The 17,965-nt window shown below is 46.0% G+C and overlaps 1 protein-coding gene across 2 annotated transcripts in view; it reads left to right on the top strand.

Moving 5' to 3' along the window:
* The window catches only part of MED15 (mediator complex subunit 15), a 69,438-nt gene that overhangs the window by 26,350 nt on the left and 25,123 nt on the right, over nt 1–17,965 (top strand). For both annotated transcript variants that reach the window (XR_011994718.1, XM_025982654.2), the window contains exons 3-5: nt 11,492–11,543; nt 13,274–13,303; nt 15,080–15,292. Coding sequence is in view for 1 of the 2 variants with exons in the window: in XM_025982654.2 (XP_025838439.1) it covers nt 11,492–11,543; nt 13,274–13,303; nt 15,080–15,292 (295 nt within the window). In the remaining variant the exon portion in view is untranslated. The remainder of the gene's footprint in view (nt 1–11,491; nt 11,544–13,273; nt 13,304–15,079; nt 15,293–17,965) is intronic.

The raw sequence follows: 17,965 nt of genomic DNA, 5'->3' as shown, positions 1-17,965 counted from the left end.
GGAAGGGCAGAGGGAGAAGCAGACCTCTGGCTGAGCAGGAAGCATGATATGGGACTCCATCCCAGGACCTTGGGATCATGACCTGAGCCGAGGGTAGATGCTTAGCCAACTGAGCCACCCATGCATGCTGTGTTTTTTATTATAGCTGTCATGAAGTAGTATTTCATAAAAATTGTGGTTTTGATTTGTATTTCCTAGTGACTAATGATATTGAACATCTTTTCGTGTGTTTGTTGGCCATTTGTATATTTTCTTTGGAGAAATGTTTATTCAGATCCTTTGCCCATTTTAAAATTGAGTTCTTGGGGTACAGGGTGGCTCAGTGATTGAGTGGCTGCCTTTGGCTCAGGTCATGATCCTAAGGTCCTGGGATCAAGTTCCGCATCAGGCTCCTTGCAAGGAGCCTGCCTCTCCCTCTGCCTATGTCTCTGCCTCTCTCTCTGTGTCTCTCATGAATAAATAAGTAAAATCTTTAAAAAAAAATAATTTTTTTAATTGATTGTAAGAGGTAAGAGTTTTTAATGTGTCTTGGATATAATTCTCTTATTAGATGTAGAATTTGGATTGGGAGGATTAGATGTTATTACTGGTTTTGTTAGTTTGTATTAGAATTTAAAGAACGTTGATGAGGGCTTATTGAACTAGTTCAACTTTTGAAATGCAGAACTTGTTGGTTCAGTATTGTTTATTATCTATTGTTTGATAAGGAACTCCCCTAAAACTTAATGACCTAAAGCAGTAAATTGTTTCTCTTGATTCTGTGGGTCAGCAGTTGGGACAATTGGAGTTGCCTGCCTGACCATTCTGCTGGTCTCCTGTGTGACCTTGCATGCAGCTATAATCAGCAGGCAGCTGTGCTGACTTGGAAGGTCCATAAAGGCTTCACTCACATATCTGCACATCAGTTTTCCCAGCATGGCCTCCCCGTGGTGTCTCCAGCCTGGACTTCCTTAACTGCATGGCAGCTGGCTTCTGAGGAGGAGGAGGTGGAAGCTACCAGTCCTCAGAAATCCTAGAACATCATTCTGACACAGCAGATCTTAAGGGCAGTGGGAATCGCCTTTTTTTTTTTTTTAAGCTTTTATTTCTAAGCAATCTCTACACCCAGTGTGGGGCTCCGACCCAAAGCCCCAAGATCAAGAATTGCACACTCTACCGAGCCAGCCAGGTGCCCCTCACCTCTGCGTTTGATGTGAGCAGTGGCCTGTTTTTACAGGGAAGCCAGTGATTGTTGGTCGCCCTCTTGAAGATTGGCTATCACAAACACTCTCCTATCTGGGGAATAAGCCTTCCAGCCCAAAGGGGGCATGGGGCAGTACAACAGCCTCCTCACCGTCTTAGCCTCTGCTTCACTGTAGCCCATACTTTAGACCTTAATGACTACAGTCCCATTTCCTTTGATCAAGCTGGTTCTAAATCCCTAACTCCCAAGAGGAGGCCCCAATTATTTGGAAGAGAAGTATTTTTAACAGGTGTTGGAAATTTCTTTTCTTTCTTTCTTTCTTTTCTTTCTTTTCTTTCTTTCTTTCTTTCTTCTTTTTTTCAGAGACAGACATACTGCTTGGGTATTGTCATCTGATGCCCAGCTTTTTACTACTATTTAGGCTCTTCATAGCACTGGATACCAGTCAGTGCAGTAAGGCCTTTCTGTAAGGGCTGGTCAGATGGCAGCCCGGATACTCTTCTTACCTGCCCCTCCCACCGGAGACTCCATCAGAACAACTGTGAAAGAATTGAAAAAGTGGGACCCTAGAGCAGGGGCAGGGATGGGGAAGAGTAATTTATCTGTTTCTGGAGTCTAGGAGGGTCTGGGAGGTATAAGAGGCCACAGAGAAGAGGCTCACCTCTAGGGGAGTCCTGGCAAGCTGGCAGGTCCAGAGGTGTCCACCTCGAAGGAAACTGGGGTGTTAATGGGCACCTCAGGCTGCCTGGTGTGTACCCCAAGGCCCTGTTCTATATGCTTTGTGTGTGAGCTCATGTGATCCTACATAAGCTCTATGAGGCAAATATAGTATCACTCTCCCCAGTTTCAGAAGAGGCGGCTCTGGCATACAGATGTTAGTTAACTTACCCAGGAGGTCACAGATCTGGGTAGAAGTAGAGCTGGGAATGGAACCCAGATGGGCTGATATCACCACACTCTTAACCACTTCTCTTACTGCCTCCCATCTGTCAAAGCAAAAAATACCCAAACAGCCATTTTAATTCCTTAGCACCTTTAATTCCTACAGATAGGACTACTCTGCCTAAAGGAGGCTGATGGAAGTAAAAATAATTTTTGTGCCTGAGGATAGTGGGTTATTGTGAGAATAGTGACTCCAAACATTTGAACCAGCCTTTCAAGATTCAGGAAAATTTGGCATCTACTGGATGAGAGCACAGTCGGGTCCCAGAAGCTCTGTGTCAGTGCTTATAGCAGCAGTGTGTGGTGATGGTTACTAAAATTGGGTGCATTTCTAAACATTTGCTTATTACTTGGTTGTTTTTATATTAAACATGTAAGTTAAACACTCATCTGTTCTTTTGCATTTAATATAGTATTATGCAAAAGTAATATATGTTTCCGGTTTACAGCATAGAAAGGACTAGTACAGAACTAAACCCCCACTGGAAGGCAAGTGAAACATAGGGACCAGGGAGGCTGCGAGCATCAGAAGTGGGAAGCTTCCTTAGGACCAATCAAAGAGGAGGGCCTGAGCTGAGCAGCCAGTCAGCTGGAATAAATAGGAAAAAGCATAGCCTGGAAAATAGGGTCAGGGCCAGCTGTGCTCCCAGAAAGGGAAGAAGAGCATGTCTACGTACACCTGATAAAAGGAGGTGTTTTCCTACCTTCAGCCTTTTTAAGAGACCTCACAGGGTGAGAGTCTGGCTTTGACTGAATCTGAATATACCTTCTGCTCTCCCTGTTTAATCGAGTGTGGCTGTGGGACCCCGCCAAGAATTCAGGCATTAGAAGCACGTCTTAGAGCTGAGAAAAGAACAGCTGTGTACACTGAAAAATGTGAATACATGAAAAGACTGGCATTCTCTTTCTTTTAAAGTAAGCTCTACATGGGGCCTGAACTTAGGACCCTGAGATCAAGAGTTGTATGCTCCACCAACTGAGGTAGCCAGGCACCCTAAGACTAGCATTTTCTTTTTTTTCTTTTTCTTTTTCTTTTTCTTTTTCTTTTTCTTTTTCTTTTTCTTTTTCTTTTTCTTTTTCTTTTTCTTTTTCTTTTTCTTTTTCTTTTTCTTTTTCTTTCTTTTCTTTCCTTTCCTTTCCTTTTCTCTTTTCTCTTTTCTCTTTTTCTTTTCTCTTTTCTTTTCTTTTCTTCTTCTTCTTCTTTTTTTTTTTTTTAGATTTTACTTATTGATTCATGAGAGAGGCAGAGGGAGAAGCAGGCTCCTTGCGGGGAGCCCGATGAGGGACTTGATCCCAGGGCCCCAGAATCACGCCCTGAGCCAAAGGAAGATGCTCAACCTTTGAGCCACCCAGGCTTCTCAAGACTAGCATTTTCTTAACAATTGCTGAGATCTGCCAGGAAAGTTGAGCTGGGTGCAGCTAGTTCATGAAGAAGGTTCAGTAGGCAGTACTCCTTTCTCTATTCTGTTTAAATGTGTGACAGTCTGGACTCTTGCACCATCCTTAGTTTACATACTGGTTCAGAAGCTTCACTGTCAGTTCTCATTATTTGGTTTTCACCAACTATGTTTGTTGTAGCATGTAGTAAAGGCTGAGAGAAGTGCATAATTTTATCTAGCCCTTGTGATATTTTCTCCCATTTACCTGTGAAGAAACTGAAATGTAGGGCAAGTCACTGGTAGCATGCAGAGCTAGCTTGCTTGTTTACTTGCATTTTTTTCTGTGGGTTTTTTTGGGGGGGGATGGGGAATGGTTTAAGTAGGCTCCACCACACCTAGCATATAAGGCTTGAATTCATGATCCTGACATCAAGAGTTGCATGCTCAACGGACTGAGCGAGACAGTTACCTCTCTGTCTTGTTTATTTATTTTTAAGATTTTATTTATTTATTCATGAGAGACAGAGAGAGGCAGAGACACAGGCAGAGGGAGAAGCAGGCTCCATGCAGAGAGCCTGACAGGGGACTCGATCCTACCACCCCAGGACCACACCCTGGGCTGAAGGGAGGTGCCCAACCACTGAGCCACCCAGGCATTCCTGTCTTTTTTTTTTTTTTTTTTTTTAAATTTAAGCTGGGTAAGAAGAGCACTGGCATTTGTCTTATTATTCATTTTTTGTATGTCTAGGGTATTTTAGAATATGTAAAAATAGAATGTTAAAATACATGACTCCCAATGGGATACATATCAAAGGCCTCCTGTTACCAAGAACACTGGGTCTGGAGCAGCTGCTCAGGGATTTGATACATTTTTCAATATATGAGGAAGACTTTCAAATAGACTTTGTAGAAATTGCCTAAGGAAATTCAAAGGACCCCGAATACTCAAAACAATCTTAGAAAAGGAAACAATCATGAATGAAAAAAAAAAAAAAAGAAAGGAAACAATCAGAAAACTCTTACTTGCGAATTTTTAAATGTACCACAAAGCTACTGTAATCAAGACCATGTCATACTAGCAGAAGGATGAACATACAAATCAATAAGGTAGAATTGTGAATCTACAAATAAACCTTTGTGTTTACTGCTAATGATTTTTTTTTAACATAGGTGCTAAAAGATTTCAGTGGGGAAAAATAGTGTTTTCAACAAATGGTGCTGGGACAACCTGATTACCATATGTAAAATACTGAGGTTGGATCTCATCTTCACACCATATACAAAAATTAATTCAGAATGGATCAAAGACTTATATTTAAGAGCTAAAGCTTCTATTTCTTAGAAGAAAATGTAGGGATCCCTGGGTGGCGCAGCGGTTTGGTGCCTGCTTTTGGCCCAGGGCGCGATCCTGGAGATCCGGGATCGAATCCTACATCGGGCTCCCAGTGCATGGAGCCTGCTTCTCCCTCTACCTGTGTCTCTGCCTCTCTCTCTTTCTCTCTCTGTGACTATCATAAATAAATTTAAAAAAACATTAAAAAAAAAAAAAAAGAAAATGTAAGCATAGATCTTTGTGACCTTGGATTAGGCAACAGTTTCTGACATGTGACATCAAAAGCACAAGCAACAAAAGAAAACCTAGGTTAGTTTGACTCATCAAAATTTAAAACTATTAAAAAGAATTAAAAACTGTTGTGCATCAGAGGACACCATCAAGAGTGAAAAGACAACCCATGGAATAGGGACTGGTATCCAGAGTATATAAAGAACTTCTCGGGATCCCTGGGTGGCGCAGCGGTTTGGCGCCTGCCTTTGGCCCAGGGCACGATCCTGGAGACCCGGGATTGAATCCCACGTCGGGCTCCTGGTGCATGGAGCCTGCTTCTCCCTCTGCCTGTGTCTCTGCCTCTCTCTCTCTATCTCTCTGTGACTATCATAAAAAAAAAAAAAAAAAAAAAAAAAAAACTTCTCCAACTCAACAATAACAACAAAAAAACCAATTTTAAAAAAGGGGGATAAAGGACTCTAACAGACATATCTCCAAAGAAGACATACAGATGGCCAAGAAATACATGAAAAGCTGCTCAAGGTCACTAGTCATTAGGGAAATGCAAATCAAAATCACAGTGGACATACAACTTCACACTCATGGCTGGAGACATTGGAACCTCCTATGTTGCTAGAAGGAATGTAAAATGGTGCAGTCACTATGGAAACATTGTGATGATTCCTCAAAAAATTAAACAGTTATCAAATGCACACGAAACTTGTACATAGGGCACCTGGGTGGTTCAGTGGTTGAGTGCCTGCCTTCTGCTTGGAGCGTGATCCTGGAGGCCTGGATCGAGTCTCACATCGGGCTCCCTGCGTGGAGCCTGCTTCTCCCTCTGCCTGTGTCTCTGCCTCTCTCTCTCTGTCTCTCATGAATAAATAAATAAAATCTTTAAAAAAAAAAAAAGGTGGTATATCCATACAATGGAATGTGTTATGACCATATAAAGGATTAAAATGCTGACATATTTCTGTAACACAAATCAGTCTTGAAAATATCATGCTAAATGTAATAAAATAGTCATAATGGTCCATATATCACTTGATTGCATTTGTGTAAAATGCCCAGAGTAGGCACATCTACAGGGACAATGTATTAGTTTCCTATAGCTACTGTAACAAAGATTAGCAGACTTTGGAGGCTCCAGTCTCCGGGCTTATGGCTTTGGCCTCTTGGCCCAAAACTCTACCCTTGTGGTCATCTTTCCTTTTTTTGAAGAGTAGCATGTTTGCAGCTGAGTCATTTTATCAGCCTGTTTCCTGCCTATAGAATTTTGGGAGTCTAACACCCTTCTTTGATTCCATCCAGTCTCTTTCCTTTTCAGGCCAAACTGGCAGTGTTCCTGCTGGTATAACACGCATACGCCTTCGTGGGTCTCCCATGTATGTGACAGGATTCACACCATTAGAAAAGGGATTTCTTCACTGACCTTTCGTGTATGATTTCATCCCTGTCCTTGGCTTCTGTGAGATGACTGAAGGGATTCATGAATACTGCCCTCATTCCCTTTGGCAGTAGCAAAGTTTGTGTCCAGCCACACCCTGGCCTTTTCTCTAAGAATGCACCTTCCTAACAGTGAATCCCCTCAGTTTAGCTTTTTTTTTTTTTTTTAAGATTTGGATAGCCTCAGAGTTTCCCAAACCATCCAAGTCCAGGTTCCTTTTTTGCTTAATAGTGTTTTCCTCAGTTTGTTTTCTCTCTCTTCTCATATTTTACTCTGACCAGCAAGAAGAAGCCAGGCCAGATCTTCCAAAATTTTGCTTGAAAGTGTACTCAAACAAATATCCAAATTCATTGCTTACAAGTTCTGCCTTCCACACAACTAGGATACAATTCAGCCAACTTCCTATCACTAGACTACAAGGATTCTCTCTGCTTCAGTTTCCAATGACATGTTCCTCATTTCCTCTGAGCCCTTTCCAGAAGCACCTGTAACATTCATCTTTCTACTAACGTTCTGTTTTTAATGAGCTTCCTCACTTCCTTTGAGTCCTAAGTGGCAGAGGCTTTAGCCTGTGTGTTTCTACCAACAGTGACCCCTGTTGCCTGACTCCCTCCTTTTTGCCTCTTATTTCTTGTGGACTGGGTGTTAGATGGGAAGAGCCCAGGGTGCAGTGGTGTCATGAGCAGTAATATGTCTGAGGTGGTGCCCTGTATTCATATTCCCCACAAGACCACAATTGGCCAGGGGTTTAGAGAGTGACAACCTCACTCTTCTCCTAAAAAGTTCCCCATCCACTTCTCATCTGATGGTTCCACTGTTTAACTGAGGATCACAAAATGGTAATTGTCCTTAATTCTATCTTTCCTTACGCATTTATTAGAAGGAATTTTTCTGCATAGAAGGGTTTTCTATCATCAGCCAAGGCTTCTTGGTTGCTTGAAACACAGCCTATTCTGAATGACCGGGAATGCTTTCCTCTCCATCATCCCTCTGTAGCCCAAGGGCTTGATACCCTTGGTTACCTCCAGGGGCGATCAGTAGGGCTTGAGGATGGGAGTGAGGGTGGTTCTTTCCCTGTGAGTATTATGAGCTTGGGGCTCTTGTGCCTCAGTACACTGCACTGGTTCATTTTGATGCTTCCATGGTCCCCTTCCTCACCAGGGGCAGCCCCCAAGCACCCTCCTGTCCCTTTTAGGGCCCCTTATCACGACTCTATTCATCTTTTGCAGCTTACTTGTGTCTTGGTCCCAGAATGGGCCGTTCATCTCTGGAGCCCTGGTTCCTTTTTGAGGGTGAACTGGTATTTCGAGCATGCAGTGTGGACCCTGGTGCTAATGGCTTCTGCACCTTTTTTGTGAAGAGAGCTAAGAAGTAATATATTTTTGTAATAACAGCAGCAACCTCAAAAACCCCATAATTTCACACTGATATTTCCCATTCCAATTTAACCTTACAGGGTTTCACTTTCATTTTAAACGTGTATCTTTTCTCTTAGTATAAATACCTTGGCTTCTAATATTATTAGCATAATTACTTGCTCTATTCTAAGATATTTTTGGGGGGCGCCTGGCTGACTCAGAGGAGCATGCAGCTCTTGATCTCGGGGTTGTGAGTTCGAGTCCCAGGATGGCTATAGAGATTACTAAAAAAAAGCAAATAGACTTTAAAAAATGGAACGAAATACTTTTGAAATAAACAGACTAATATTACCACTAATATTGGGTAACAGATAATAACAAAATGTGGAATGAAGTTTAAGATTTCTTTGCAGCTCTGTTAGTCCTTAAAGTGCATCCCTTCCACTAAGGATGTGCAGGTTTTTGTTTGCTTTTTTTGTTTTTTTAAATAACCACTCAAAATAATTCTTTTCGCTATATAATTCTGAAACCTGCCTTATAGTTGGCTTATACATTTCAGTTTATTTTGAATTTTTTAGGAATTGCACTTTTTTCTTTTGGCTTGTTAGTTTTATGTTCAATTTGGTTAAAAAAAAAAAAAAAGTACCTGCTTCCAATGTGAAAACCATAAAACAATGTGTGAAGTCTCATTTCCAGCCCAACCCCTGGTATCTCTGGGGGTAACTGTTTATCTCCGATTTTGGTTTATCCTTCCAACATTTCTTTTTGCAGATACAAGTGCATATATGTATTCAGATTCCCCATGTCTTAGACAAAAGGTTAGTGTACAGTGTGTAGTGTTTGGTGCCTGGAATTTTATATGGAGCCTGTGTGTGTCCCTGCTCCTGCTGCTCCCCCCACGTCTGTGTGGGGAGGCATCCTTCACTCTTGTCATTGGGCCTTCATGCTAGACTTGCACAGGTCAAGCAAGGGTTTAAACTACAAAGCTTTCCCCCACACATTTCTGTCGTCTCATATGCAAACCAGACACCACGCATCTGCCTCAGTAGGTGGTTGGGCAGATTAAATGCATTGATAAATGTAAAGGTTTTGAGCTGTGCTTGGCACCACATTAAGTGCCACAGTGTTAGCTCTTACTACTTGGTCTGGGAATATTCAGCCTCATGTCATAGCCATGACACTTAGATTTTTTTTTTAAGATTATTTATTTGTGTAATCATGAGAGACACAGAGGCAAAGACATAGACTGAGGGAGAAGCAGGCTTCTTGGAGGGAGCCCAGTGCGGGACTCGATCTCTAGACCCTGGGATCACGCCCTGACCTGAAGGCAGATGCTCAACCGCTGAGCTACCCAGGCATCCCAACACTTAGATTTTTGATGTTGAGTGAGGGAGATGGTAAAAACTGAGTGAAGCTAAGGGACGTCACATGCTATTCAGGCCTTTCTCTGGAGTAGTCCCAGAGAGGAGGGGTGCCTGGGAGCAGAGCCTAGGAATTCCCACAGTGGGGCAGGCCAGTCAGGACTTCTGAGTTAAGAACCAAGGGAATTAAAGCAGCCTGTCCTAGGGGACAATGAAAGGTGCAGTCTCAGACTGCAGGGTCTTCTGAGAGAGGAACACTGGCAGCAGATGTGCAGCACTCAGCTCCCAGTGGTTCCTGGGTGGCCTGGCTGGTCATTGTGAGAATCTTGGCAATGTATTTAACCTGCAGGAAAACCTCGTGGCCGCTGTGTAACTAACTGCTTCCGGTGCCCGTGTCTCCTGTCGGGTAGCCACACCTCTCCGTCCTTTCCCTGTCCCCCAGGCCTCATCATGCTGGTCTGGTCTGGTCCCCAGAGCCTCCACTCTACCCACCTGGCAGCGGGGTGGCCTCAGCTGGGAGCAAACCACGCTGGCCATCCAGCTCTGGGCCAGGAACTGCAGCAGGGCTCTGAGCACCCAGTCCTGGTTCTGTATTAAAGACTTTGGGGACACACCCCTGAACCCCATTTTTAATGTATCTTTCGTCTGTTGAAAGTATCTGGTTGGTTTTTCAACATATTTCCTCATTTTATTTTTTATGGAATTAGAGAAAACTACAGATTCTTTTAAGGTATCCCCAATTTAACAGCTGGCCCATGGCCTTAACAAGACATCTTCTTACCCTTGTACTTGGCCACCTCATTTCCTGAGCTTCCTTTGCCCCCCACACCCCACCCTTCCTTGCTTCCTATTCACCACACAGCTGTTCCTCAAGGACCGGCTTCACAGGTGATCCACAGGCAGGAGCCCCAACACCAGGGGGCGCCATTCACCCCTAGATGTTTTCTCTCCTATCAGAAATTGGTGGGGGCAGTTGGAAATTGGGAGTGTTGACAAATACCTGCTAAGTGTCCCTTTGCTCCAGCAGAGGCTCACTGTCTCTCCGTACCTATCCCCTTTGCACGTGCTTGTCATCCCAGCTTTGCCTTTCCCAGGCCTATTCCCCTCGTGTTTGTCTCTGCTGGTTCCCTGAGCCAAAACAGAGCGGTCGGGTGAAATTTGGAGATAGATGAGGAGTAATGAAGATTTAGAAAGTGCCTATATTTTTATATTCTCCTGAGACCACTTTTCCCTGAAGGTGTTTCTTTTGACACTAGGTTTACTGTTTGTTCTTGGACTCACAGGCCTGTGTCCCCGGGGTAGTAGCACAGCAGGTGGCGTGGCCAGGTCCTGGGTTGTATGGGTGTCATCCCATCTGTCTGTTGTTGAGTGGACTCTCAATGCTGCAGTGACTTAGGAAGGAGGGTTGTGGGAGCAAGCCATAGAGCAAAGGCTTTGCCCATTCTGGGATGCCTTGCTGGCGTTTCAAGGAGGGGAAGGATGATACAGCATCTCTGAAATAAGATTTTAATTCAGCCTTCATTGACCACAGGACAAACTCAACAGTGATGACTTCCCCAAAACCCCTGGGAGTGGGTGTCCTTGATTGCAAAGGGGACAGTCGGTAAAGGCAGGCCCTGCTGTGCAGTTCCAGCAGCCAGGCAGCCGAGAAGAAGAAGAAGGCCCTCAGCATTGGCCTTCACCTGCCACCCTTGCGTGACACTGTGCCCTCTCCCTTGCCTGTGCAGTAAATTCCGATTAACGCAGATCTCCGAAAGGCACAGCCAGGGGCGTACATCCAGATTTGCATGCAAGCACGTCAGCAGTGAAAGAGCAACAGGCCCAGTATTAAAAGCGAAAGTACTTGGATACAAATAGTGCAAAGACAAAAGCAGCCCACCCATGTCTACTGCTGATGTGCCTTGTGACCTCAGGCTGGCCCCTCGTCCCCTCTGGACCGCTGCCCCCTCTGTGAGAGGAGGGGTCCCTGAGCTGGCTGGCAGCCCTCTCAGTCGAGCATTTACCCCAGCGTGGAAGGAGCAGCAGTTTGACGCCTCTCGGTATCCCTCTTGGCTTTTTTGTTTCTTTGTGCTTTTTTTGTTGGCCTGCTGTAGCTGAGCGCTGACAGCTCTTCTCTGAGAGAGATTCCAGAGGACGCCGAGCCAGGCGGGCTAAGAGCCTTTGAGGAAGAACCCTGTGCTCCGCGACACAGCAGCGCAGGGGGGTGGGAAGGGCCATCACACAGCTTTACTTCTTCATCTGGGATTAAAATGCTTCCTGTTTTTACTTTTAGGATGAATACCTTTCTCTGGTGGCCAGGCTCATTATCCATTTTCGAGACATTCGTAAGTAAAAATTTATATTTCTGGGTGTTTTTGATGGCCAGGAGAGGTTGGGCCTTTCTTGGGGCGGTGGGGGCTTTCTTGGCCACAGTTCCTGTGGCAGAATGTCTGTAAAAAAAAAAAAAGCTCCTGTTTTCTGGGAAGTTTGACATTGCTTTGCATTTGATTCCATTTCCCATCCTCTCAAAGCCTCAACCTCAAAAATGCTGATTTTGGCATAATGGAAATGTTAGCCTTCAAGTGGTCTGGACTATTTTTGCTTGTCCATGAACATCTCCTTTTTCAAAAGACTGTTGCCTTTGTCTCTAGGCAGTTCTTAAATAAGCCGGGTTTATCCTGGAAAAGAAACTTCCTTCCCTAGGAGTTGGTTTATTGACCCCTGGGGGTCTAACCTAAATGTGGCTCCTGTGTCAGACTGGAGTCTTGCCTCTGGCTCCCTGCCTGCTGAGGGTCGCCCATCGCCTACTGCATTCCAGCCCCTCTGATTCACGGGGTCCTGCTGGGGTTGCTGGGGTCCTGTCAGCCCAGCCTGGGGGCATCAGTGGCTCTTGAGAAGTATGTGTCCTTGCAGACTGGGCTCAGGAGTCTTGGTGGTCTTGTGTGTTATGCATAAGCCTGGAGGACACTTGAGTATTCCTGGATGGTCACAGTGTTTAAAAGAAACCAGGTTGGCGGGGCCCTCTGGGGTTTCAGTCAACAGCGCCTCCTGCCGGCCTGGCTACAGTTGTGTGACCACAAGAGATGGGTTCCTCTTGACACAGCCTGTCTTTGGAGCACACACTTGGCGATCCAGTGGCTTCTGTCTGGACTTCTAGAGGTGGCTACAGTTTTAGTCAGTACTCTCAGACAAAAGGAGATGTTGGGAACCCCAGAGCCCCTGTGTGGTCCATAGGTATTGCATTTTTCCATACTGACTTTTTACTAGAATGACAGCTGGATGAACTTGATTCTACTCTCTTTGCCATGTTTGGGAAGGTCCTATGGTGTTTAGAACAAACTGCCAGAACTAGGAGCCTGAGGAATGAGCAGCCTGGATGAGACACCTTGATTTGTCGTGGCAAGTGGCTCGGCTTGTCAGGGCTGGGCTGTCTAGGCCTGTTTGGGAAGTGGCTCTGGTATAGGTGTACACAGCCTTGGGGGCCAGGCATATCCCCTGCCTGCTACCGGCTTGTCCCTCACCCAGTGAGGAAGGCCCTAGTGCAGCACGTACCCCCTGGTACTAGGGGCAGCTATAGATCTGACTTCTAGCCAACCTTGGACAGACTCACTTTCCCCATGGAGAAAGTGGGGCTGCTGCCTCACCAGAACAAGCTGAAAAAGGAGGTGTCATGGCAGTCTTGGCACCGTTCCAGGCCCATCGCGGATCCCTACAGCTCTCATGTTTGTTGCTCGGGGCCCCACTGAGAGACCCTGCACTCAGGAAGGACAGAGAGCCAGATTAGGCCCACAGCAAGCTTCTGCCTGGGAGGCAGTTCTCCGAGGCCCTGGATTGACCGTGAGCTGTTCTAGACCCTCTTCCCTCAGACCCCCATAAGTGTCACTTTTGCCCGGAGTGGACACACATGCACACACGCACGCACGCACACACACACGCTCAAGGTATCTTTTATCTTTTGTTTAATTTCAGCAAATGACCTCTAGGCAAATGCCTCCAAAGCTGACTTACTGTGGAAATATGTGGTTATATAAAACTTTGTTTACTTTGTTTTTTGTTTCTGTTTTTTTAAACACAGATAACAAAAAATCTCAAGCTTCTGTCAGTGGTAAGAGTTTATCCTGTTTGAATTAAAGTTTTATTCTAACCTTGGGTTTGGGGCTGCAAGAATGCGATTGCGGATGCTTGCATGCGCCTGGGTTAAGCTGTCATTAGAGGAGAAAGTTCACAGAAAGAACTCTGGCTGGCCATGAGAATAGAGCCACGCCCAGCCCTCCTCCATGCTTCCTCTTTCCTGGCTGGCTGCAGAGACCTCACCATCCCTTATCACTCAAATACTGTTTTTGTCCAGCGAAAAGATAATTAAAAACTCACACAGTTATGGAGACATTATCTAAAATTTTGAGCTATCTGGAAGAGAATTATCATGGTATATTTACTATAATAATCTGTAGTAGTATTTTTTTTTCTTTTTTTTTTTTTTGTAGTAGTATTTTTTAGAGGGTAGCTATGAGTTCACTTCCTCGAGGGACAAAGTTTCTTTGTAAGTTAAGAATTATTATCTTTTTAATTTCAAGACTTTATCATGTGGGAACTGTTGATGTGTGCTGGTGTTGCTGACCAAGCTGCCAGTGAAGGGGTTTAGCAAATCCCTGATGGCCAGCTGAGCTCTGATCTGTTAGGAAGGGAGCCAGCTTGGCATGCTGTTTGTCTCACTGCAGCAGTACAGCTGTAAATGCTGGGTGCCCAAGCTTGCATCGACAGAGCTGGCTACGCCTCTCTGGGTCCGGCCTCCTTGCTGGGCTCTCTCGGCACATGCAGAGATTATCAGCCAGTCAGGGCTGGGTGGGATCAAGAGTGTATGGCCAGGAAAATGTCTGGGTTCTTGGCATTGGAGTGTGGGCTCCTTCAGCCCCCAGTTTTGTTCAGGGTACACTGGCTGGGCCATACCTGTCTCTAGGTAGTTGTTTGCCTTGAGTTTCCACTGTTGCGACAAGAGTCTTGGGCAACTTGTTCCACATCATGGCATTGCTCACTGAGCGGACCCCACTGCCTACTGGCAATTGTCAGTGTGCCTCATGGCCCTCTGTGGACCCTTTCTGCATGCCTCCTGCACACTTTAGCTTGTTTTGGTGTGATGTCCTGAAAACTCCATAGCAGGGGGTCCTGCACAGACTTAGCAGAGGTGGGCTTCTGGTGTGCGCGGAGACTTGTAACTTCCCTGGAAGAACATCTGTCTATGCCCCCTCAATTCGCTAGCCTACAGGCTCTTTCTTACTATGAAGAAGGACCTGCTGTCCTTTTTTTTTTTTTTTTTTAAGATTTATTTATTTATTTATGATGGTGGGGGGGGTGGCGCAGAGGGAGAAGCAGGCTCCATGCTGGGAGCCCGACGTGGGACTCGATCCCGGGACTACAGGATCGCGCCCTAGGCCAAAGGCAGGCGCCAAACCGCCGAGCCACCCAGGGATCCCCAAGACCCGCTGTCCTTTGTTGTCTTTGGGGTTCCAGCTGTGTCTCATCCAGCAGGAAGGGTATATAGCCAGGAGGGGTGGAAGCTGCTACATGTCTTCAAGGATTTGTTTGTCCCACAACATCAGGACCTTGGCACAGGCCAGACTAGGGTTTTAGATGCATTCCCTACCCAAGAGGGCTCACGATCCAAGAGCAGTGACACACACACACTGGCATTTTGGCCTCTGGGATGTGGTGGGCAATTGGGGGCCCAGAGGCTCCCAGGACTCTGGCCTTTCACTGCTTGGGGCTTTGAGGGAGTCATGCCTGGAGGTGGGAGGAAGTGTGTGCTCTGTGAGACCTCATAGCTTTCAGAGCTTTGCGGTTCAGCAGGCACTTGGCTGAGACGCTTGCCCTTGTGTTCCCACAGACCCTATGAATGCGCTACAGAGCCTGACTGGTGGGCCAGCTGCAGGAGCAGCTGGAATTGGCATGCCTTCTCGGGGCCCAGGACAGTCTCTGGGCGGGATGGGTGGCCTTGGCACCATGGGGCAGCCGATGCCCCTCTCAGGGCAGCCACCCCCCGGCACCTCAGGGATGGCCCCGCACGGCATGGCTGTTGTATCTACAGCAGCACCACAGAGTGAGTACCATGCTTCTTAGAGAACTTGCCACTTTCTTTGCAGACAATGTGCATTTTATTCCTTTGCTTAGGATGGTATTGAGGAAAGCTTGGAGAAACTCCAAGTAGCTCTGTCTTTTTATCTTTGTTATATATGGGGGGAACAAAGTTCCAAACCTTCTTCAGGCTATCAGAAGGTAAGTGACACCGAGGCCCTCCTACCCCTGGGCAGGAGTGGAGGACTCAGAGGAGATTGGGATAGTCTGGGATTCAGTCCAAGGAGTTGTGTTTTGTAACTGAAGTAATTATGTCTCAGGCTATTCTCAGCCATAAAGCAGTGCTGTCAGCACCTGCACAACCCCCTAGAAGACACCTATCTCAGGAGCCATCCCTTCCATCGTTGCCCTTGCCCCTTGACCAGGCATCCCTGAACGAGATGCCTTGGCCTCTTGGTGCTTCTCTGCAGGACCCGGTCCCTCATCCCCTCCATGCATCTCCTCCAGCTGGTAGTGGGTATGTGGTGCAGGTCTCCCTCTCCCTTCTAGGGCCTGTTTTACTGGACCTTTGATTTTCACAAACAGTGATTCAGCATGCAGAGTGTACTTCAGTACTGTGAGGTGCTTTGGTACTTTTTCCCCCTTTGTATTAATTTTTGTGTGTGTTTTTCAAAATAGTTTAAGAGTCACAGGAAGTTGCGGAATGGCACAGAGAGTGCACACATGCCCTTCACCCAGCTTCCCCAGTGCTAACCTCTTAGTTCATTGTCAAACTGAGAAATGAACGTTGGGACAGTCCTGCCAACTCAAGTGGCCTTTTTTCAGACATCATCAGTTCTTACGTGCATGCTTACCCACAAGCTGACGTGGGTATAGTTCGTGAGGTTTGTAATGCGTGGTATGACCACCACAGTCAGCATGCAGCACCTTTCCATCATCTCTTAATAATTCCTCCTCCGTCCGGCTTCAGGCCCTGGCAACTGCTAATCTGTTCCCCAGCGCTATAATTACATCACTTTGCAAATGTTACATCGATGGAATTACACATTTGACATTTTGAGACTGGCTTTTTTTTCACACAGTGTAATGCCTTTGAGATTCTCTAGGTTGCAACAGTAAATCATTCCTGTTCATTGCTAAGTTGTATTCCATGGAAGGGATGTTCCACAGTTTACTTATCCATTGCCCCGAAGAACTTTGAGTGGTTTCCAGGTTTGGGCTGTTACAAATAAAGCTGCTGTGACCATGGTTCATGAACAGGTTGTAACATTTCGATGTATTTTTCTCATGAATCCCTCATAGTAACCCTCCAAAGAGAGCAGCGTCCCTACATCTGCTTTGCCCACAAGAGCTGGGGTCGAACCCAAGCTGCCTGATCCGAGCACCCCTGCTTTTTGTTTTTGTTTGAGTTTCCTGTGGAAGTGTCACTTTGCTCTTCACAGAGGCCATGTGCAGCCTCATTCCCGTCCACTCCTGCCCTGGAACCCCCCCCATCCCCAGGCATCCCCTTCCTTCTCAGATCATCATTCTCTTCTCCTTACTGATGTCTTGCCATCTGACACTCAGCTCGTGTTCTTCATCTCCAGCTCCTTTGTCCCCTCTTGTCTTGTCAGTGTATCTGACATGCATGCAGGGCGGCTCATGGAAGGGTGCCCTGGAGAAGTACCACATCTGGCTCTTTTTTTTTTTTTTTTCTGTTATGCTCCGCTTGAACTTCTTTTTTTATCACACTTTTATTTTTTATAATAAAAAATAGTTTTAAAGTGTATGAATTTAGAATGCTAGCATTATTTGCCTTGTTGTCTCACTCCTAAGACTTTGTCAGTTCAGTGGCAAACCTTGGGCATCTTGCCCATACCCTCCCTCCCCCCGCCCAGTCTGACCTTGACCCACATCCTGTTTTCAGCTTCTGAGGGACCTGGTCTTCTGTGTAGGTTGATGTGGGTTCTCTACTTCCATGTCCTACTGCTGCCTGTCAGAGTCCTCCCTTTCCGCCTCGGACTGCTTGCCTGCCTGGTCTGTGAAATAGTGGTTGTGGCCTTATGGACATTTGTTATTCCTTTCGGACAGTTTCTCCGAATGCCACTGTGGGATTAAGGCAGCTTCAGGGCAGGGCCAGAGGTTTTGCAAGGGTTCTTAAAGAATAGCCCGGGACACACTGTGGTAGTCTCTGGTGACCTGGATTCGTCATGGAAACAGACCACTGACTGTAGGTGAGGCTGGGGGGCTTGAATACAACATTAGAAGGGAGACCTACTTTTCACTCTACATTTCTGTTCCTCAGTGAGTTTTATATCATGTGTCTGTAAAACCAACTTTAAAAACAAGGCCTATTTCTGGCTGTTTGACAGACTGGATGCTGAGGAACCATCGTCCTTCTAGCCAAGTAGATCTAGCTGCAATTTGGATTGTAGGACCAGTGGAAGGTAGAAGCATTTGCCTGCTGTGCCTTGGCCCACTGCAAGATTGGATAAAGCAAGCCTGGAATCCCTATGGGTAGCGGGATTTGTGCTGGGGCCTTTGGCATACCTCAGTCCCCCAGAAGGAAGAGCAGATTGGAGGACAGTGCCCTTAGTTTAGCCCTGTGGGAATTGCAGATTAAGGTCAAGCATTGAGCACACAATCAAAGACCAGGCCTGAAAGGAAGTAGAGGCACCAGGAGGAGGAATAGGAACAATGAACAGATGTGGAGATGCCC

This window comes from Vulpes vulpes, chromosome 10, assembly GCF_048418805.1.
Source record: "Vulpes vulpes isolate BD-2025 chromosome 10, VulVul3, whole genome shotgun sequence".
Lineage (NCBI taxonomy): Eukaryota > Metazoa > Chordata > Mammalia > Carnivora > Canidae > Vulpes > Vulpes vulpes.
This window is presented reverse-complemented; position numbering and strand designations above follow the sequence as displayed.